The sequence below is a fragment of the Contarinia nasturtii genome, unplaced genomic scaffold (assembly GCF_009176525.2).
Source record: "Contarinia nasturtii isolate CC-2019 unplaced genomic scaffold, AAFC_CNas_1.1 Cnas_scaffold_78, whole genome shotgun sequence".
NCBI classification, from domain to species: domain Eukaryota; kingdom Metazoa; phylum Arthropoda; class Insecta; order Diptera; family Cecidomyiidae; genus Contarinia; species Contarinia nasturtii.
Window position 1 is genome coordinate 626,947 of NW_022197436.1, and position 24,635 is coordinate 651,581.

General features: G+C 34.1%; 1 protein-coding gene across 5 annotated transcripts; it reads right to left on the reverse strand.

Moving 5' to 3' along the window:
* Positions 1-836: 836 nt before the first annotated feature.
* Positions 837-24,602, reverse strand: LOC116352518 (protein Wnt-2). 5 transcript variants are annotated; one of them, XM_031785183.1, is made up of 8 exons: positions 24,524-24,602; positions 24,209-24,283; positions 19,317-20,357; positions 12,850-13,004; positions 12,191-12,253; positions 2,576-2,868; positions 1,670-1,890; positions 837-1,535 (listed from the first exon to the last, which is right to left on the reverse strand). In XM_031785183.1, exons 3-8 carry the CDS (start codon positions 19,373-19,375, stop codon positions 1,226-1,228), a joined length of 1,101 nt encoding a protein of 366 aa, XP_031641043.1. In that variant the 5' UTR covers positions 19,376-20,357; positions 24,209-24,283; positions 24,524-24,602; the 3' UTR covers positions 837-1,225. The 5 variants fall into 5 exon arrangements, with proteins under 5 accessions (XP_031641043.1, XP_031641053.1, XP_031641034.1 ...); XM_031785193.1 differs by lacking the exon at positions 24,524-24,602 and having other exon boundaries at positions 19,317-19,704; positions 19,885-20,357; positions 24,209-24,450; XM_031785174.1 differs by lacking the exon at positions 24,524-24,602 and having other exon boundaries at positions 24,209-24,450.
* Between the last annotated feature and the right edge of the window lie 33 nt (positions 24,603-24,635).

The following is a 24,635-nucleotide window of genomic DNA, read 5'->3' on the forward strand; positions in this document are numbered from 1 at the left end:
GTGCAAACGATTGTGTGAACCACCAGAACCAACAGACTGAATTAGTTATGGATCTCTATTATGAATTAAAATGCATTTTTCGAACCATATATGCCTTCCACTCATTTACCGTCTCACTATCGATACCGCTCGAAATCCATTATTAGATTGCGGTATTGACTGAAATATGTAAAAGCACGGTTCACACATATATACGGCCAACGGAAGTCATCACGAATAGAAGCTTTTCGATCATGCACCAACCATAAACAATCATTTGCAAAACTCATTCAAATATTGAAGGAATTTAAATTAGCTCATGATTACGCGAACGGAATTAAATTACATGTGACATTCAACCTTTTTGTAAGCATTCGCGTTTTTTTTTTTCAGGTTTATTTTTTTAAAACTAAAAAGAAATGAATAAATAAAAATAAAAAAAATATACTAAAAAGACATAAGAGCATACCATTGCCCAGAAACATATTTTCGAGATTAATTTTATTTGAATTTTAATTAAAATAAATAAATGGCAATAGAAATGATAAAATTTCCAAAACATTTTAATTTTTTTAATCATAGTTATAATGCTCCTGAAAAATTCCAGTTTGATGTGTTCAATACGAAATAAAAACAAAATGTTTGAAAATGACTTGTCTTTAAATTTGTTAATAGATGGCAGTAAAATGTCCTTTGCCATTCGTCTAACCAATGTATTCGATGGAGACGCCAATCTATCCACATAGAAAAATAATTTTTAAGGAGAAAAGTGAAAATGCTCAATCAAATTACTTAAAAATCAATTCGCAAATTTTTATTAAATAAAATTGATAAATTTAAAACTTTAATTACGTATATGGCTTACGATCTAATTTGAAATGGGATGCCTTTCATCAATTTTTCTTTCCATCAATCATTTTAATCTGTCTGTCCCTCTTAAGTACTGAATGCCATTTCAATTATTTAAAAATCTAAGCTCTTTCTATTTACAATTTATCATCTCATTTTTTGTTATAATTTGTCACTCTACTAAATGAAATCTCATCATTCCCGTTTTCGGTTCGCGGTCATTCTGCCCACAATGAGTAATCGGTTTCGGTTTAAGTTTGGCATTTTATGGGGAGGTGGTGTAGCATTTGTATGAAAGTGCTTTCGTTTGTTTTCTTGTTTTGTGTGTGTTCCTTTCTCTCATTTTCGTTGCTACAATTTTTTTTTATTTGTTTTGTATTTCAGTTGTTCTTATGCACTATTTACAGGTATACTGTTCTATGCGTTCATGACAAATATCACATTGAACTTCACAACACCATTTAAATTTACATCGGCACTGCCATTTTCTATTGAATTGATGAATATTATGGCCACGACCGCAACACAATAGATCACAACTATTCAGACCATGTGCGGTTAGATTGCATGGCCGATCAACGGTGCCAAGCGATCCAGTGCTCAAATTTCGTTCACAATATTGCGGCGATGGATCTAAATGGACGAGCTCTAAGCGTTTCGGTGTTTCAAATTTACGGCGATTACCATGCAGTGAGGTCGTTCGATCGCTATAAATAACAACAGCAACACATGAAAGGCAGAGGAAGAGAGAGAAAGAGATGAAAAACGTAAAATCAATTAAAAAAAACAATTTTCCGCATTTTGAATTGGGTAGATAACAAGAGAAAAATGAACTACTCACCGTTTTATAACTAAACTTAAATTGTTTTCATTGTGTAGGCCCGATGCGCGTGTTGCATGCCGATCAATAACGGCCTCAACACTTTTGGCTTTGTGGTATCTTTTCATAAGTACATCGCCGATGACACGAAATGGCGGCAAACTCTTCCAGCACGTTTTCATTGCACATGATCCACTTACGCCATGGCATTTACAATCAGTTCGCAACAAATTTTTCACCAACTAAAATGAGAGAAGAAAAACAATGAGTGAAAGAGGAAGAGAGTGAGAAGAAATACAATTGACGATGAATTTTTTTCAAGTGTGCACGTGAAAGGATGAAAATGATGATTAAAAGTCGAATATTATGTGATGTATTCGGTATTCAACGAAATAACGGTAAATAATTGTTCATTGCAATTTGTTTTTCAAGTAATATGATTTCTATAGATGTGGTGTTTTTTTTCTTTCTCTTTTTCGGAATATGCGTCGCATATTTTCGGTTATTTATGACATGAAATCGAATTAACATGTACGATGAATGATAAACGCATGCCGACACCACTGCCAAACCACCATATCATATTTTGCGTGAAGTTCGAAAGAGCACATCACGAACTAAACCAATTTCGCTGTTTTCCATTCTCCTTCGTTTACACCATATTCATGTAATAATAATCGATTCATTGCTCTGCATTGATTTATTAACACAATAGCTTCGACACTTCTTCTACATAATTTTTTATTTTTTTTATTTACACGTTTGTTGTTCGGTTCTTATTGTTTTACATACCAAAGTCTGAAACCATCATTTTCTTGTAGCAAACGAACCGAACTCTTTGAAAACTTAAAACATAAAAATACTGTATACGGCAAGTGGACTTAAATGGAGACGAATTAAGAATAATATTATTTTTTTTACACATACCTTTCGGCCGGCGCGATTATTATGCAAGTTCATGAGACTTCGGGCATCACCTTCAATTTCACGCGCATCGAAGAATTTCCGTGCAAATTTCATACCAAAATTTATGTCTGCCGAACAGCCACCCCATTTCCAAGTTTGTTGATGCTGTTCCAATTGTTTTGCATATGGCAACTGAAGTCGAATGCTTGAATCGCAACCGCACAATGAGATATTACCCCGAGCGCATGCAGCCGTAATTGCGTGCACAGCGCCCGCACTTGATATGGCATATGTAAATGCTGCCTCACGGGAACCTGCCAATATACACAAAAAATCAGTCTTATATTAATTTGAAAAGTATGAAACTATCACAACAAAAACTATCAATTGAAGTGTTTAGCTTTTAATGGCTACATTTACACAGCTATGCAAATTGCGACCAAAGAAAGTTCATCGAGTTTTTGCTCAAATAAAATGTCTAGTATGTTTGTTCGTTCTATGAGCAAATTTGAACAGAGACAAGTCATTTACGAGCTTTGATTTGTTAGTACCAGTAGCTTAAGCTATCATCGGCATTTCAAAAATGTCAGAACCTGATCAAAATGATTATAATTCCAAAAAAAGAGATAAACGAAAGCGCTACCTCTGCGCATTGGTTGATTGATACAATTCTCACATCGATAAAATCATATATGCATCGATTTATTTTCATTATTCTCCTGCTGTATGGTTCTTTTTCTTCTTCTTCAACAATTTTGCACACAGCCACACATCACACATGGTGCTGAGTTGGAGCGCAGTAAAAATCGGTTGTAAAACTCTAATAAATTATTTTCCTGAACCAATCTCTAACGATTCCTGATCTCGCTCTCTTTCAAGCTCATACACATATTGAATGGTATATTGTATTCAAAAGATTAGAACACAAAATGTACCGTCAAAAATGCAGTGCAACCATCAAACACAGCAATCAATTTACGACTTCACGCATACCGATCAATAGACTGAGAGAATATTTCGTTACGGCCGATTGAAAATGAGCGACTATATGATCCAATGCGAGCCAATACAAGTCATATTGAATCGATTGTTGTGCAGCCGAGCAAGCGAGACAGCAAAAATTAAAAGATGGTGTGTGTGTGTATGTGAAGCAATCGATCTTCTAAGCCAATTTGAACTGGTTGCTGTATATTGCTGTTTAATATCTTGTAGTAAAAATCATTTTTGAGCATTTAATATTTTTCGATTTATTGCACTGCTGTGTGATCTCATACACACTTACAAGAAATTACGCTTCAACGGTGCAATAAATATGATCACAGCGCGTCGATTTGATGGCAGCACGATGTTCTCTCTCTCTCTCTCTCTTGCTCTCATTGATTTTTCAATACAAACCAATGCTCGAAAACTCCATTGTACTCGAATTTTTATGATGGAATCATTTCGGTTGTTATTGTTATTCGATGTGGTTTTATTCGTATCCGTCTTCGTGTTTTGTTCAGTTTTTTTTTACGAATTCTTATTTAGAAGAGAAACACACTTTTATGAGTTAAATTGGTCTGAACTCAAATTATAAGGATGCCCTCATCGAACAACAACAACACAAAAAAAAAATCGTTATTCCATGTAATTAATGTGCATTCTTATTACTTTTATAGATCCAATCTTGGTTGGGTAACGAAACGCCAAAACGGCACAATTCAATATATTGGAAAACATTGAATGAGATTTCTTTATCGCACCGCACACATCTACTCGCATTGAAATCGAAAAATACACAGACCCATTCGACTTTGTGCCAAAAAAATGTGCCCAACGATATTATAATTTTGCCAAAAGAGACAACAGCTCTCATTTTAGTTAAATATCAAAATGAAAGAAAAAAAACTATATGAATAATTGAAGCATTTTATACAGCATAAATGGTATACAAAATGGTCGATGGTTTAATATTCATGCGACATTTTTCCATTCATTTCTCTCTCTCTCTCTTTCTGTTCACAAAAATGAATCGATTAATCATAAAACGATCTGTTTTCTTGGGTGATATTTAAAAAAAATTCCATTTCATTTCGGTTATCATTCGATCTCTGAATCGTTTGCATGCGAATATAAATGCGAGCAAATGACACACATTATTTATCGTAAAATATATTAACGATGTTCATATTTATTTACGACGCTCGATTCACTTGAAATTTGTCATAATGCAAAGAAGAACAAGCAAACGGTTTATTGAATGAGAAAAGATCACCCGGTGCAAGACTTCTCTAGACACATTGAATTGTTTTCCGAAAGCGAAACTAAAATTATTGCAATCAGAAAATACCGATTAAATACCAATATGTGGATTTTATTGTAGCTTTATCATATTGTATACAACTACGAATGAATTGATGGGTCGATCGTTATTAATGGTCCTTATTAGTTATTATTACATTTTATCGGTTTGTATGGCTTGGCCTGCAATCAAAGGTAAACGAAAAGGAAAATGTGTTGTGGCAAGGTACAGCGAATCAGTACGAACAAAAAAAAAAAAAAACAACAACCGGGATCATGTACGCACAAAAATATTTCAATGTTTTGTGTGTCACCGAACCGAATTAACTCAAGCTCCAGCAAAAATCCAAACGAACCGATTTTTTTTCTGCTCAGTTTACAACATGAGCAACTACGACCTGCTGTGCAATTATCCAATGGAAAAAAAGAGATTGGCATGATCGAAGAATATCTGTGTTACTCGCGTCTTTCATAAATAAATTCCAATGGATTTTTGCCAAACCGAAGAAAAAAGAGACGCTTCCATCACAAAAATGCAATACTCCTTATATCGTTTTTGTTGCTGCTTCAACACTGTATCGTATATTTACTGTACGCTATGCAAATGTATCTACACATGATTTGTGATTACTTTTTTCTTTCAACATTACTCCTGATTTTCAATAAAAAATTACTGAAGCACAAAAATCAATATAGCTGTAAATGTGTGTATGGTATTTTTGTTGTTGTTGTTGCAGGAACACATATGGCTTATGATCTTCGAGTCAAGACCTCATATTTCTACACAAAATGAAACAAATGATTTATGACAGTGAAATCTTTTGAGAAGGGGAAGACAAGACTTTCAGATGAATTTAACACTTACAAGCAGACTAGATTTTACTCTTTATTGAACACAAGACTAAATTTATCGACAGTAGAGAACTAGTGGAAGTGAATGAAGAAAGATTTGGAGGTCACAGATGGGCGGAAAAATCTAGCCAAGGTCAGACCGAGTGGTCCCGTTCTGTCCTGGAATCCGACCCGGGAATTCGAAGTATAATTAATTTTTGGAGTCAGGGATTTCACATTTTTTGGGTAAACAAAGGTTTTTTTTGGGTACACAAAGAAAAAAACGATTCGAATTTCATTCGAAATCTTCATCAAACAAGTAAATTAACAATTTTAACAAATAAAAAAAAAGTACAAAAAAAAGTACAATCTTAAGTGAAATATAAGTACAATCTTTCCCATCGCACTGAACGTCCGAAAAAGTAAAAAAAATCCGAACTCACAATGTGTTCGGCCCGAAATATTTTCGGGCTGGTGCCCCATTGGATCCTCTGGCAGAAACTCAATGGAAACAGTGACTCAATCACTAAATTTATCGCAACAGAAAAATATGCACCATAATAGAAATAATGATACACTTTGGAATTATGTATGATTCTGTTTCGTGGTGTAAATCTCTAATTGGTACAATGCGTTCGATGTGTTTGTTCTAATTTGATTGGATCAAAGAAGAAGAAAGAGCCACTAATTGATAAAAACAAGTGAAATCAATTCAAAACGAAGAAAATGTGCCAAAGAATCATTGGCAGCAAGCGAGAGAAATGAAAAACGATGTAAATTTAGATGAAATAGTTCGTACATGTTTCGTTTAGTTTCCCATGATCGTAAAGATTTCTATGTAATAACTGCATAAAATGCAAGTGTTCAAGTGTTCGAATGCGGCCTTAAATTAATTATATCACCGGCAATGTATTTAGAATGTGTGCTTTGCACTTGGATTTTTTTTTTATTAAGTTATATTAATTGACTTGTTATGCGATGAGATGCGATGCGATTGAAAGATAGAGATAAGATGTCAAAGAGAGGGAGAGAGTTAATTGAGAAAAGGTGGCAGAAATGAATGGTACAAGCTTCTGATATTTGCACCATACAAATTAAAAAGTAACAAGATGCAACAATCAACACACATTAAATATCAGCGGACAGCACTGTACATCGTGTGTTGAATCATCATGGAGTGTGTATCTTTAAAAAAAAATGTGAAGCCATTTACATTTTACACAAGAACAACAACAAAACTTATCGTTGCCAGTAAATCGACTGCTGCCACACTTACCACTCTGGGTAAGCACGGTCAATGGGATATGGGATAATGATCTGTTGACAACACAATTTGTCAGTGATACCAAAAGAGAAACGTATAAAAAAAAACAATAATTGTAGCAACAAAACACACGATGTGATGAAAATTATTGATTGAAAATGACTACGTAACGATGTTTTGAACAGATGTTCTGCTCAGAATTATAGAGTTTACACACTTTGTATTTAAAAAAAATAAAATACATTTTACATATGTACGATTAAGATCAAATGAGTTACCGATCATCGGTGTTATCATTGAGGCCAATCGTACACGCTAAAATTATGGGCATTTAAGAAAGCAACCCACTGTCGCTTGAAAGCAACGCGCAAATCAAATGTTCATATTCCCGTAAAACAAATCCAATGACAACAGCAATGGAAACGACAACGATGACAGCTCAGCAATTGGTAATTGAATGTCGCGCTTTGAATATGCCATTTAATTGATTTCAAATAATGGACGGTACTAATCGACCGAACGGACGGAATTTATTGCCATCAAATGCAAATCAAATGCAGACTCAATACTATATGATTCGTTGTGCGCGAAACGAAATGAAAAAATGTGTATGCGAAATAATTGCAACATTTAAATGCAGTGATATTGTATAGAGCAAGTGCTTATGCACGCTAATTGTTTTTCTCGTCTATTATACAGAAATACCTCACAAAAATGGAAACAATTAGGGGAGCTTCGTGATTATTTTTTTGTTTGTTTGCTCAAGTGGAATGCCAAGCGAATTTTTACTATATACAATCAATTTGAAATGAATTGCTAATATTGTGTAACGTACCAAATATTAAAAAATACACACAACGACACCGCACCAGTTCAAATTGAATTGTGACATTTTCTTATTTATCCCGACTCAAGCAATGATTACTGTTGCAACTCTTTTTTTTTTCCATTCGCACACTATCCTTTAGTCCATTATTTTTTTCTTAATGGTAATAATATTCATCATAACATGAACAGAAAACATTAGTTGTTAATAATTCAGAATGAGGCACTCGTCTCATAATTTAGTTGAGTGTAGAAAAGAATAACTTGTGACATTGACTCATTTTTAAAATTGAGAACTGCAAAACCACGTTCACATCGAATACGATGAATCGGAATGCATTGTATTTAGATCGTATTGAAAATCATGTTATTGAGCAGCTAATAGTTGATATTTTTTTCACTTACAAGTTCTACCTGTTTACAATCTGTTATTTATTTTTAAAGATTTGGATTTGTTTGCTGTTAATTTTGAAATTAAAAAATGTTCTTATTCATCATATATGGATTTACACCCACCTAAACTTGAACATGTCTGGATTTATCACCCCTCACAAATTTTTGAGATCAAATGCATTTTGTTAATGTTACAAATACGTTAAAGTAATTTTTTTCAATTTTCGGACCGATTTCTTCAAAAAAGTCATTATTTTTGAAAAAAAAAAAAAAACCGGAAACTCCTAGAATTTGAAGTTCGGCGCCTGAATACAAGAAAGAGTAGCTCTTACTAGAAAACTTCTCACACCTGGCTATAGAAGTTCTGGAAAAAATTAAAATTGATGACCTTTTTTCTCGTTAATTCTCAATAACAAGATAGAATTTTGAAATTATCAACATCGATTTTTTTTAGAAATGTTGTAAAAATTCTTAGTTAATTTTACACTTTGAACTTCGTTAAAACGGCTCAAGTCATTGAAATTCATAATTTTCCAAATATGAAAACAGACTTGAAGAACCATTGTTCAAGAACCAACCAGTTGTTTCTTCTGCATTTATTTATTATTGTCTCATGATTTGAAATGAAGAGTGTATTTATGGCGATTACAAAATAAATGCATGCAAAGAATCTTTGGCAAAGATTCACTTTGTGCAAAGATGCCTGACGATCTCTCATATACTCGTATAAAAACCTGATAAACCATTCTATATATTTTTTTTTTTTTTTTTTTGAAGTAAGAACGAACACTTTTTTATGTCTGTATAAAAGCCGGCCGCCAATTTTAATTGGATTTTAATTAATTGCTGGGCGATGTGTTTTTTTTTTCATGCGATTCTATACTCTATCGTCATTGTTTTTTTTATATAAATATAAGTGTGTTCGTGTTGTACTCGATCATTTTGATCGTTTCCAAACACATATTGAGGCGCTTGTTTGTGTGGCCGTTATCGCATTGATGAGAATGATCAAGTAATGCACATTTAAGCTAGACACCGCTTCTTTTTTGTTGTTCGTAATATTCTTCGTTTTCGTTGAATTTCATTAATTGGTGTGGTTCACTTCCATTTATTTATTTATAAGGCAGCCAATTCACATCGTGACGCTCATAAAGTAAATAGATTTGATTTTACCCTCGGTTCGCCTTTCGTGAGTACGTGCTGGCGCACAATCGTACAAAAGACTCTTTTTTCGCATATCAATAAATGAATCTTTTGTGTTGGCGCATCACCATTTATGTTCGTGCGAAAGCATGACTATTTTCTATATTTCGTTCATTGCAAGACCAACGATACGTTTGGGTTTTGCCTCCACAGCGATTGGAAGCATTGGTTTTTTATCCATTTTGTCATATCATAAACAATTGAACCAAACTATTCGAATTGATTTTGCTGCAAATGGCGTTTTTTTTTTCTTTTTAATTATATTGAAATGAGTTGAAATGTTCATTGGAATGCAGTGCATTCTCCTTACAGCCTTATATTCAATGGTTACTTTGAGCAGCACAAAATACATTTAAAAAACAACGGCGAATAAGAGAAATACAGAGAGAAAGAGTAAACAAAGAAACTCTCAAAGAAATTCATGTAGAATGCTGCGTTAAGAGGTACAATCACGAGACCAACCAATCTTAGATTATTATATAATCAAGGTGATCCGTAATAAATCTTTGCGTTTGTCATGCACGCAACCGAAATGCACATATTTCATTATCGGACAAATAACAACGCGACGACTGTGAGAGAAACAGAAAAACGGAAACCACCACATGCACCAGTCAAAGTGTAGTTCATGGCCTGTTGCATCCTTGTTGCCATGGCTGACCAGAAGCTATTTCGATTACAAAGGTCCATACATTTTTTTTTCGCCATCCTTCATCCGTGCTTTTAGCTCTTTCAATGTGAAGGTAATTTTGCATTCTGAATGCATCCAAGTTTTCTCGATAAAATAAAATTTAGATGGGCAAATAAAATTTATATATTTATTGGAGATTAATGTCGTGCATAAATTGTCGCATCTCGATCATCGTGTGTCGGGTGGCAAGAGAACGACCATTTAACAAATGAAAAAAAAAAAAACGAAACGAAATGAAAACGTCTTTGTTTATTTGCAAAATGCGAACACGGAACAACATGTGCTACCAGATTATTTTTCTTTTTTTGCGTGTGTGTTGTGAGGTACAAAGAAAACGAAGTCTGGTTCGCCCGCTCCAGTCCACTTCTCAACAAAATTTATCACTGTCATTTGCAAACGTTTCATATTTGTGTATTCGTTTCGTATTCATTTTCCGCACATGGAATTTATGATAAAAGGATTGTTACTTTGTTGGTGTACGGTTACTGTTGTTATCCGCATGTTCCGTAACATCAATTAGAGTCTCGAGTGTGAATGTGTCGAAAAGGTAGCCGCATCATATTCTCTGCGCCATACGTACATGTGTAATCAGTCGATACAGTGCAATTGGTCAGAGAAAATTGAAATGTAAGCAACTGCTTTTTTTTCTTCTTCGTGAAACTTGATTTAAAACTGCCCGTGTACAAAAAAAGTGACTGACTATTTTGGGACAAACTGACTGACTATTGACTGTAAAAACAAGCAACCTTAGTTAAATTTAGTTAACTTCAATCAATTAAAGTAAGCTATGGTTAACTGCAACAGCTAACTATAGTTGACAATAATCATAGTCACCCGATAGTCAAAACGTCCCAAAATAATCGCCTGACTGACTGAGTATAGCTAACTATAGTCACTTACAGTCAATAGTAACTTAGTCACTTTTTTTCCACTCGGGCGAATTGTGTGTCCAACAAAATGCACCCATATCTCTCACACTCTCAACAACACTCAATTTTTACAACTCTATCGTTGACGTTTTTTTTATCATATCATGCACTGCCTTTTTAGGTGTGAGCGTTTCCCTTCTTCTTCACTCGATTCTTGTGCATTTTAATTAAAATCTAATAATTTTTTATGGGCAAACAGAAGCAATGCGTTGGTGGGCGACAAAAGCTTTTATATACTCACATCTATGCTCTGTGTTTGCGCGGTTTTTTCTCTCATTTCGTACAATTACGTTTACAGAGAGAGAGAAAGATAAAATGCAACCACAGTCATTTGGTTGTTTTGTGTCGTTCGAATGCCGGTTTATTTGATTGTCGGCGATATGTGATTTTTGTAAAGCATGTTTTGATTTCTCACTCCTCCTGCTCAATCAAGAGAATAACAGTTGTGAAAAAAAAACAACAACTCAAAAATTACACGCACCAAATGTAGGCAGTCAGTTTGAAGTCAGAAAGTGTTTTCACAAATCACAATAGGTTGGTGCGAGCCCATCACCGACTCAAGATTTATTGTATCTGATTGATTTATCGTCACTCGAATGAAGCAATATGCTACTTAGGTGTACCTAATGAATTGCTTTGATGTTGGCTTCGCACATTTCACTTTGGATTTTGTCCAACCGATCATTAAATTGGTTGAAAGCAAATATGTAGTGAAAGACAGACATAGAGAGAGAGAAAGAGAGTGGCCGAGAAATCTTTCGAAATTGATTAATTTTCGTGCTACTCTACTTGCCAATGACAGCAATTAAAAAAGAGGCCGATGAGAGTTAAACGATACAAAAAGAATGCGAAACAATTAATGAAGAAATAAAAATGATCAGTCGGCAGCGGCGCTCGTTGTCGGTTGAAATGCTCAAGTATGCACATACATGTGCGTGTTTGTGACTCAAGATCGAATGAAGACAACAACAAAAACACATAGAGAACAGAAATATTTAAAAGCGCTTTTAAAACAAATGATTTTCTCGCTCTGTGTATGCAACATGGTCAAAAAGTGATCTTTGATGTAAGCCGTGTGGGCATCGGTCACTGTGTGTGTGTGTGTTTTGCCAGAGCATGTACCGCTGCGTTTCAGTCTCTCATCAACCAATATGTGTGTGAAAGAGAAAGAAAGAAAGAGAAGCACTTAGAAAAAAAGGAGAACACAAAATATTACTTACCAACAATGACAATGTGTGAGAAAACATCTTTTTTCCAAACTTGTGTACAGTTCCAACGATGACCTGCAAATCGAATATAAGCATTTAACAAAATGTATCGACATTACATTTTTTTTTGCGATGGTTAATTCTCGATAATTGACAACGTTAAGATGGAGAAAAAATCATGTTTCTTTTCGGAAACTAAATAAAATTTCCATTGCTCAGTTTGAGGAGAGCGTAAAGTGTGGCACGCAATTGAAGATTGATTTTGAATGTCGATTTACCTATTTTTCAGAGACTGTTTCTCAAAGCAACATCTGTGAGAGGAGAGCTCCGAGAAGCCAGAGTCTCTGTTATTTTTGGATGATTATGGATTTCTACCAACTTTGGGCCCCCAAATCTCATTCACTTGTACTTTTGCCCATGGGTTAAATACCGATAGTGCAAAATTTTCTATTGAAAATTTATTCAATTGTTGTTTACTTTCAAGTAGCTATTAAAAGTTGTTGTTCTGATATCAAAAGCGAAAAAAAAAAACACAAACTCTCTTCTCGAACTGAGTGATAAGTTTTACTTCGTTTAGTTTTCGAAATGTCTTAACCATTTCTGCGATGTCATTGAATTTCGGCGATTGAGTTTTTGAAAAATGTGCCAGAAATTGTTCATTTTTGGTTTACCTTTAAATTGATATTGACATTCTTCGGCACCAAGCATATGACCATCACCAAGTGCAATGAACGCATCGGGTGCTTCACTGCACAATTGCCGTTGGGCTTGTGTCAAACCAGGAACACGGCTGCAAATTATCGATGACGCAAAACTGCATACGATTCTGAAAAAAAAAAGACGAAAGAAAAAAAAATGTATTCCACACTGATGAGTCTTTGATTTATCTAAAGAATTTCCATCTTATGCGTTAATTGATATAATTTATGTTTTTATACTAGAAATAGCAAAGGGACTATGTCGTCATTTTTAATCAATATTGCCGACGATGAATTTTTATTTATGTGAGAAACTGTGTGTTGTCAAATCAATCTTTGCCCATCGGAAACAATTGACGTATTGTGTTCACCTGAATGCAAAGAGACCGAGAGAGAAAGAGATACTGAGATAATAATCGAGGGAATTTGTGAAACTGAAATGTACATGCGCGAGAATTAGCAAAAAAAAAAAGACTAAATGCGCTCGCGCTTGCGTACGGTACAGATGTTGATTGTATGCATGTATGTGTGTGGCTAACTGAAACATTTATACCACCTGCGATGATTATGTGTTTACACGACGGGGAGTCGAATTAAATAACTCAATTAATACAACATTTAAACGCCGATTATCATAAATTGGAATAATATGCCATAAGAGGCATCAAAGCATTGGCTGTTATTGTATGTTGTTTGTTTATTTGGTTCTTTTTTGTTTTGTTTTTATGGGTGGAAACGAAGTGAATTGGAAACGATGTTTCGATTGAATTTCATGGTTTAGGCTTGCAAACGTCAAAACAACATTGCATACGACAAGACATTGTCAACGAATTTGAATTGAGCGCGCCGTGTGTTTGTTTGTGCAAAGAATACAAACGGCACCAGAATGAAAACCAAGAGAAAAAAAACAACAACAACATAACATGTACGAAACGCCAACAAACAAACGTTTAACTCTATTTATTCCTCAAGTGCTGAAATGGCAATAAAAACAACGTTTTTTTTTGTTTTCTTTTAGTTGCTGTCATCGCACTCGCGACCACGAACACAAAACAATTCCCATGTTAATGAAAGAGGTTAATGTCGAAAGAAAGTCACATGAAGATGTGAGATAGGAAGACGGAGATAGAGAGCGAGAGAGCGAGAGAGCGAGAGAGCGAATTGTGCATTGGCAGATAAGTCACAAATCGGCGACATTTGGCCTAGCTGGTGGTCTTGCTTGTTCGTTCACTCACTCGAATCGGCTTGATCTGCCCAAATAGAGACATTTTAACCGAATTTCACCGTTCGTTTTCTACATTATTATATTCATTTTATCGTTTGATGAGATTTTAAAAATAAATAATTGGCTTTCATCGTTTAATTAAATGCGCGCCGAGAGAGAGAGAGAGAGAGAGAGAGAGAGAGCAATCAAATTGAAGAAAGAATAAGAGAAAAACGGCCGCATCGACGACAAGGGGACCTGCCATTAGACATTCGAGATGCAACCCAATTATCCCAGGCATTTTCATTTTCTTGATCGGAATCGTCTGAATACATTGAAGAGTTGATTCCATTGAATCGGTGACTTCCTTCGGGGCATAGCCGTATTAAATTGATCTTTGTTTCGAATAACAACCACGAATACGGCTCTATTCATAAGTCTGAACTACTAAATAACAAACTGCGCTCATCGTTTTCAAGCAGAAATAAAGTTCAATTTGAGTTCAGAGCAACTCATGCCAGCTTCAACCGTTTTGAATGAATCCAAAATTGTACCATCCCGAAAGTAAAACCAACAAAAACTTAGACAAAAATTTCAACACAAAATAATACATTGAATTAAATACATTTGTATACGTAGAGATGAATCAGAGAGAGAAAGAGAGAGAGAGAGAGAGAGAGAGAGAGAGAGAGAGAGAGAGAGATAGGTAAACTAACATCAACAACCGAAAGCAGCCCAAAAAAGAATGAAACACAGAGACGATAACAATAACAAATAATAAAAAGATCATGTTTAATGTCTCATATATCATGTTTTTCATGAAATGTACATGTTTAATTCCTCTTATTTCTTTTCATTATTCTTTGGCTGGATTTATGGTAACAGAAAGACAAAGCGAACAACACATAATATAATGGCATTTAGTCTCAACCAAAATGACTGCATATTCGTCACAATTCACACAACAGCACACAAAAAATTGAATAAGCGAGCAAAGAAGAGAATGCTCAGGATATAAATTAAATTGTAACAGTGGCGCATCAATATGAAGTTACGATTGCGATCGTTATTTATTTTGTCGTTTTTTTTGTTGCTTCTCTTCTATTTGTTCTGTGAATGTGCATACAAAAGGGAAGTTGAATGAGAGAGTGTAAGAGAGAGAGAGCGCGCGCGCTGTGAACGAGAAAGAGAGCTGAGAAGACTTAAATAGAGAAGGGGATCTCTCACACAAGAGAGATTTTCTCTCATTTTCGGTGCTGTATTTTTTTAAACAATATCATGTTCTATGAATTACTCAAGAATTACTATGGAATTGGCCAAATGCTTGTAATTATAAATATATAACATAGCTATTAAGGCTATTGTATTTGTGTTTTTGTGTGAATTCACACACAATATGATACTGTGTGTGTTTTTTTTTGTTCATTTGCTATGTTGCCGCTGTGATTCTGAGTTTTCCATGCGCTAACAAGAAATCAAATGTGTCATCGCGATTCCATTTATTTCTTTTTTTACTCTCCTTTGATGTGTATATTCAGCTAACACTCAGAATGTGTTCTACGACGTCTTGTGGCTTGATCACTCACTTTTCGTTCTCGCTCCCTCGTCTTTTGCACGCAAAATGCGCTAAAACTCAAATATAATAAGGGCATCATTTAATTGTGTACAATGTATGAAATTAATGGTTCGCTATTATGTTCGCGCGTTCATTGTTAATTATTCGCCGAAAGGATCTGTGAACTTGATCGACGATGACGACCGAACACACGCAAATTGTCCAAAAAAAACTGTTGTTGCGCATGAAATTCAATGCGACTTTTAGTTTAACTTTATCGCAGGCCATACATCTGCTTTCATTCATGCCACATATTTTTACGACGTAACTGCCGTGCACAAATTATAAGTTCTTTGCCACTGATAATTTCTTGCGCACACACACACACACTTAACAAATAATATATAAATCACATTTTATTTAATGATTCCAACAAATGTCGCATTGTACGTGTCTTTGCACATTTACCTAGTCTAACAAATCATATATGTGGTGACTTCTCCAATTCTCAAACGATGCATTTTATTTTCTTTCTCTCTATCTCTATCTCGCTCTTGCTCTCGCCCTCTGTCTCTTTCACCAGTGCCACAATATACCGATCATCACTGATAATATTCGTAAAATTTCGTACCCACAAAAATGTTGGTGACAGAGTGTACGAGAAAAATAAGTAGGCTTGTCGCTTATGCAGTAAAACATGTCTTTTGTTTTACGTTCTCATCGCTTGAATCTTGCCGTGTATTTGGATTTTGATAAAATTTCATAAATTTAAAAATTGTTTTTTTGTATCTTTTTTTTTTTCGCCTTCTGCGCATAAAAACTGAAACGAATTAATCGCAAATCTTATCGAAAGTGTTTGCAGTGAATGTATTTTCAAAGTGGAAGAAAAAAGTAGAACTCCATTCAAAAAACAATTCCAGTTTATGTTCAAGTTAAACGAAATCAACACACACAAAACAATAACAACAATCGTATACGCCAAGTTGCAATGATCATTTGGAATTTGATTTATGCCGTTTCTTTGGTGGTCATGCACATACACACCAAAAAAAAAAACAGATACATGCCTCCAAGCCGTTTGTCATTCATATTGCTGCTTTGTTTATTGCTAAATTAATCGTTCAAACTCACACAATTTTCGTTGTGTTTGTTGTGTTTTTTTATCTCTCTCGTTAAAGCAGCAACAATCATCAGAAGCACAACTATGCTTCGAAAGCCATTTAAGTCAAATTCAATTGGATTTTCTTTCTGTGACAATGTAATTGCGACAGGATTTATATGTACATATAATATTCATTCACATTTTTTCGGTCGCGAATGATAAATGTGCTATTAGCGGAAGTTTAGAGCCAAATAGAAAGAGTCAGCTTGCTGTGCAATAGAGAGTGAATTTATGTGCACATATTGAAGTGCGGCGAAAGTGAATTTTATCGGTTTGTAATCGGTTTAAGTCAATTACCAAGGCTCACCAGCGATAATATGGCCTGAAACTTAAATTGAAATTGACGTCACTGAGTGTGCGCGTGCACATATTGTCTGTTTTTGTTTCTCCTCTTCTAAAATACGGCCTCAAGCTAACGATTCTTGTTTGTGCTTGATTTAAAGCGCTCCCAATGTGATATTTCAATTGAGCTTTCTGAAAGAGTTAGAGATAGTGGCACAGACAAACAAAAAATACACAGAATGAATACGCAAAAGATGCAAAAAAAAACCCATGTACTATACATAAACATAAGATGATGAATGGCTGAATGTTGATATCGAGATGGCCAAAAGATTGCCATAACTGTTGCAACTGTCATAGCCGTAAAGTGGTGTGGTTACTATGTTGCCAAGAGTGAGTAAGCGAATGAATGAATCATGGGGCCAACGGAACAAAAATGATATCTTCACAAATATTTACCTGATGTATCACAAAACGTGCTATCAAATCTTCGTCATCGTTTTATTTCATGGGAACCACATTTAAAATACCGAAAACAAAATGGGTTTACACTCTTTTTCGTTCTTCACAGAACAAGATTGTAACATCGAATATATATTTTTTTAGCTTTGAACAGACACGCAAGCGGCAAGAAAGAGCAAGAGTTTCTTGGATTTTTTTTCTTTCTTCTTTTAATGAAATGCCAATTTTTGTCGATTACCATTATAAATATTTGTTTGAACGATATGAAATTATGATCGAATCTCATAAAATTTTATGGAACTCAGTCGAATCGATCGTTTAAATGCTTTTAAATTGCCTTGAAATGATGTTTAGCAATGAAATCGGACCGAACCGCCGTGCACACACAAATTTTCTATTTCTAATTAAAGAAAAGATGTCAGAAAAAAAGATATAATCATTAAAAAAATAGAGGAGAGAAGAAAAAAACTTGAAAATGGAAATGGCATATTTGCTCTGGGATATTGGAGTATATGAACGAAACGCTTAAAGTGAATTCCGAAAAATATGAAGAAAAAAAAAACAGCCAGTCTGCAAGGGAATTGCTAAAGGTTAAATTATCTTAACCTAAAAGAGCACGCAACGACAGAATCTATGATGTTAAACGCCCACATATTGATGCATTTGCACGAAAAATGCATAGAAATCCTTATATTATTTCTGTATGTGGCATAGTCGAGCTCGGCTCTATTTTTCTTCGATTTTTTGTTCGTTCAGCGAACAAAATGCTGACTTTGTTCTCTGACACAATGCTATTGAACAGAACATTTAAGTCAAAGATAGTATCTATGAATGTTTTTATGGTAAAGATTTGCGAGCTCGCGCACAAACACCGCACTACATCAATACAATTTAGTTTTGTTCGTCAATAAAATTAAATTTTGAAGTGCAGTGGAATATTGGCGGTTGAGATTGGCAAATGATAATACAGTAGTTGTTTGAATTAACACGTGGTCATTCAAGATTCCAAAAAAATTGCATCGGACTGTTTCGGGTCACAATGGTACGATTTCATATATATTTTTTTCTGAGAAATGAGTAGAGGAAGTAAAGTATATCTCAAAGCCAACTTTCACACGCATTCGTCTGATGTGACAATTTGTACAAATTTCCATGGAGCAATTTTTGGCCGTGTTCGTTCATCGTTTATTTTTTTCTCTTTTTCTCTTATTTGGCGAGAAGGCGAATATTTTCAACATTGAAGCGTAAAAGGATTTCGTAAACAATTATGAATCTTTCCACTCATAATATAATAATTTTGAGTCACGTTTTGTTTTGTTTGTGGCTTTTTTGTATTCGTTCCCGCTTGATCGTTCTTTCTCTCTTATGCCACACTCGTCTCAATATCGTTTGCATTTTGGTTTGATCTTTTTGGGATCGGGATGATAATAGCACGACCTTTTGTGGGAAATGGAGCTGAAATGCGTTCGCATGTGTTGTTGCGTGATGGCGAACGATATAGCGTATGTGCGCGCGTGTACGCCAAAAAGAGCGGCACATTGCACGTTTCAATTTTGCCCTGCAGATAGTTATACATATGTACAAGAAAAATTCGAACTATTTCAATAATAATTATGGACCAATGAAAGAAGATTCGTACATTTCAAATACGAAACGAAAAAAATCTATAATCGGATCGGAGCAAAAGCAATTGCAAAATTGCCAGCAACTTCGAAAATTCAAATGAAACCGCAATATAAATCTGCCATCATACCATAGAATTGATTCATATTTACCTTATTCTAAATGCGAATAGAACAACTCCAAGAAACAGTCGATTGTTTCTCATTTTCATCTCATCGATTTGGCATTATTAATGTATGTCGCTGTTGTTTGGAGCTCTTTGTTTTCGTTTTTATTCACTTTATCCGAATAATTCACACGATGTCACACACAAACACATACACACTGGCATTCGAAACTCTCCTGTTGTTGTTGCTGCTGTTGGTTTTCTCCTCAAAAAAAAAGAGCGCACACACTTTATTCACACGATTATTGTGTGATCATTATTTTCACTCGTTCTCGCCTTATTTCTCTCTCTTGACTTGTTTTATTTTAATTATTACAAATGACCGTGTGAGACGTTAAATAACTGAATTTACACAATATTGATTGTCTGCGCAACTTTTGCCAATACAATATTAATGTTCCATAGGCCAGGTGACGTTGTTTTTCAATTAAAATTTACGCGAAAATTAAAACCAAAATAAATGCACCCAAATAAAATAAATAAAATTAATGTGGGAGTCGTTGTTTTTATTACTATTATTATTATTTTTTTTTTATTCTATTGACATTGCTTACATTGAGGTGCTGTTTCCTTTTTCACTGATTCGATAATAGCTTTCTTTTCAATAGCTCCCTTTCTGTCTTACTTGCACTATATTCTACGTTGAAAATGGCACATTGCGCACATTTTCCCATACACTTTGTTTTAATCCAATTAAAATAAACGATATGTCGTGACTTGATCGCCGTTGAAAATGAACACTTCATTATCATTTTCAAAAAATCTGGACTGCCGCTGCATCACACATCTTGTCATACATTTTTCAACAGCTCCAGCCCAAATCGAAGCGAATTAATAAAAAAAAACACACATTCACACTCACATTTGATTACACTCACTCTTGCACAATTAATTGTGCTGCCTCTTTTTCAAATTTACTATCGGAAACGTTTTGTCATTGCAACAATCTTTGGTGCTGAATGTCTTACTATTTTCTTAATTCTTCGTGTTCACGAACTACTTCTCTCCACACCTCGTTGTTGAATATCTATAAAATTTTAATATGAAAAAAGAAACAAAAGAGAAAAAATGAGTTTCAATTAATAAAATCGTTGTCTCGAATTGACCATAATTAACTGACACTTTTATTAATTTACAAGTTTTTGATTTGAAAATGTTGATTGTGCGCACAAGAACAAGAGAAAAATGATGGAAAAAAACACGGCCTTTTCTCGCGTTTTCTCTTCGTCGACTGACACCGCATCGATTGTAAAATGGTGCGCGACGGTGAACAATCAACCAAAATACCGTGCACAAAAGAGCCAAATCTCATCCACCTTAGTCAAGAGCATATGCTTCATTTGCACGACTTTTCAATTGAGCCGGTTTATATATGCCACAATGAAACCGCAAACACTATCTACGGTCAGCATTTTATTTTCGGTAGTTCATCCAGATATTGTCTGTTAGAGTGTATGTGTGTATGAAAGAGAGAGATAGAGAGAGAGAAACAGAAAAAGAGTCAGCAATAAGAAGAACAAATCACCAAATAATATTTATCTCGCGTTGATCATTTCCTAATTATCGTACGTGTATCTTGTTTCTTTTTTTTGTCATTTTCCCTTTTCCACTTGCGATTTTTTCTCTATCTCTTTTCCATGGTGTTTATGTGTTTCTCTCTCTCACTATGAGTCTATGTTTTTTTTTTTATATTTTCGGATGATTCAAAAAAAGATGAAGATATTACATCTCGTTTTATTTCTTGATTATGTGATTTAGACCAACTTGTGTCTAATATACATTTTTTTCCACATTCGCAAATGTCTATTTATAATTTTGTGGACCATTCATTTTTACGGTGTTGCTTTTTTTTTGTCGTTATCTTAATCATCAAAAATTATCGCTCACTGCTTGATAACACAAGAAAAAATGTTTTAACATTTTTTTTTTCTCTGACCACTACTGCGTTGTGAATCACATTCGAAAGACAAACACATACACACAAACAAATTAAGAAAATTTAAAACAAAAGGAATAAAAATGGTTGAAAAGATGAATTCAGACCACACCAATGGCGGTCAAGCAACAATGGTATTGCCGAAGAGAAACCTTCGTTATCATTTTTATTAAGAGTGAAAGGCAATTCGGTCTAATTTGAAGTAGATATTTCATTTGAATGTACCGACGATTCGAATTATGATCTATGATTCTTCTTCAGATTAAACAAAGCGAACAAATGTATGACTTGAAAAATCAAAACTATTTAACTAACTCAATTTTCAGTTAATATCGATTGTGTCAAAGGGTTTTGGTTAATTGTATTCATTCAAACAATGCATTGCAAAACAAAACTAAAAACAAATCAAATGTCAAAACATGCTCATAATGACAGTGAAAAAAAAAAACTTTAATTTCATTATCATTATTTAATTAATCGTTATCATATAATATTTTCTATTTTAGGAAATTTGAATTCGTCTAAATTTAACCAATTTTTTATTTCGATTTGCATTTTGATGATTGTTATTTTTTTTTCTAAAAAAAAAGAAACATATTGATATGTCTGTTGAGACGATGACAACAAATCTAACCCCTTTCCGAATCGAACAACAATCGCAACAGCAACAAAAATCGTTGTGTGTGCCAAACGACACCAATTGCGATGTTTTATTTTAAACAATCAACTTAATAAAAAAAAATGCGGTTTCGCTGGCATGAATATAGCAAGGGGCGTACCATTTGTGATTTGCACATGATTTATGTTGCAAATGTTGAATCGTGTCAATTTATCAACGGGTCATCATCATTAAGTCGTCAACTTGTCATGCCGCGCAATTTGCACAACATGCATCCCAATGCAAGCCAACCAGATGCATTTTTAAATAAAGAAAATCAATAAATTCGTGGCAAATGCACGATGATGAAGTGACCAGGTTGTTTTTATTTCAGAGGTGTGACTGGCTGCATCAACAGCAACAAAAATTCGCACAAATATTTCAATGCATTTTACATTGTTGAATCGATTCGAATTTCGAACTTACATTTTATAGCTACTTTGTATGTTGCACACTATTTTTTGTTTGTTTGTAAAATTGTTGCATCAGAAGATGAATGAAAAAAAAAACACATGACTGAACAATATTAAAAAAAAAAAACGGGGCAATTGGGCAACTGGTTGTTTCGATTTGCATAGATTTTAAGAAAAGTGTTGAAGAGATACCGTTATCATTTGATTGAAATGATTGAATTGTATATTTAGACAGGTTTTACAAAACAAATGACTCCATTTCATATGATGCGAACCCACTTTCTTGAATTTTATCTATTTCCTTTCTTTCTAATTGTATTATAAGGGCACAATTAAAATTGCGAACGAATCGATCAAATCCACTTGTATGCAAAAACCTGACTCATCGCTGTCACAAGAATTTCAATAGAAAATGTCAGTAGGCGTCTAATTTGTTATTGTTAATCTTTTTCATTCTCGAGTTTTTTGCTCGCTCAAATGAATAAGACAAAAAAAAAAATGATTAGCTTTTCAATTATACAATGTACTCGAGTGATGCCCATGAATGTATGCAACTATTTAAAAATTGCCATCGACAAAAAAAAAATACTTTGCACATTTGATGATAAAAAAAATTTAGACGAAAAAAAACTCATCGCGAAAAATTGCATCGCATCTATAATTAAATTCACATAACGATTTTCAATTCGAATTCAAATTGCTGGTGCACTAGACGAACAACTTACACTCTTTTTTATTAGATAGTATTTTTTTCTTGTTGTATTGCTCGATACGAGATGCATGTGTATGTGAATGTGGTTTTTTTTTGTCTCTATCAATTTAAGAGTTGCGTCTTGAGAACGAAATGTTAAAATAAATTTCCAATTATAATAATCATTTTCAATTAGCGCAACCCAATCAGAAGTACCATAAATCGTTGTCTTTATTATGCCTTTATTTTATGTTTATGATTATATATTTTTTTTCTCTTGTCTCTTCTTTTTCTCTCTCTCTCTCTCTCTCTCTCAGGTTTTCAGCACCCATTGCAATTTGTGTGTTTTTTTGTTGCAATTCTGCAATGTCGATGAAGTGTTTTGTTGCTTGGCTAGTAATTGAGTATCGATATACCGCGATTCAACGATAATGTAACGGCAGCAGAAGCAGCAACTACTGCAGAATCACATAATCCAAGTGTAACAGTGACTGTTATTTTTTTTTTAAACAAGACACGATAATTTGCTTATATAATCGATTGTAGACCACGGACATTGTTTTGGTTACAAAAAGAATGTCACACATCATTGTTCAGGATGTAATTTTCATGTGATTCGACATGGCATCCACAAATATCTGCATCTCACAACACCTCAATTTCGTTAAAACTCGATTGTCATGATTATTCTGAATGATTCAACTAAACCATGTGAATGAAATGGTTTAAATAATTTCATTTTTTTTTTTCAATTCGAAGAATATCAGAAACATTGAAAAATAGCGAGTAATTGAAAAAAATTAAGGATTTCGTTCAAAATGTATGGCATTTCAAATGTTTGATTCAAACAGACTCACAGGAAAGAAATGTTCAGGAATTTATTAAAAAGCGCATATGCTCTGCCATTCGATTGATTTGATTTTCTTTCATAGCTTCTAAGAATGAGTTCGATCATATTTTGAATATTTTCACATGTCAACCAAATAAAATGAGTTCTTAAAAACTTGACTAACATTTTGAATGTCGAGCATTAAAAGCCAAATAAAATGTTCGATATTGTTTCAACGATATTTTTGAAAGAACGAGCATTCAATGAAAGAAAGAGAGAAGCGAACGCATTGTTTTTTTTTGCCATGTTATTTTTCTTCTTAAAAATTCTTGTTTGAATTTTTGTGCTTACTTTCTGCAAAATTCACGTTCTAATCCTTGCTTGTTGTTCATCGATTCGTTTTGTTGATTTCGTACACGCACTATTCTATATGACGGAAAATATTGTGTAGAAAAGTATTGAAAAAAAAAAACGGTTTTAAACACAATATTCTTTAAACACGATATTCAAAAACGTAAATCAAAACTTATTCGTTTTGTAATGTTAGGTATTCTATATTATGATTTTTTTTTTGGGGGGGCAAACGGATTGTATGTTCGTTCGCTTCGATTGTCAAATTAGAACTAGAATCAACGGTCGAAAAAAATTTCATATTGCAATGCTTACACATTCGTTCGTGTTGTCCGTGTACGTTTCTGTTTCTTTTGCTTTTTTCTGTATTCGTTTTTGGTTTATTTGGTAGCGCGCTGTTTGCTGCTTCCACCTATTGCTGCTTCGG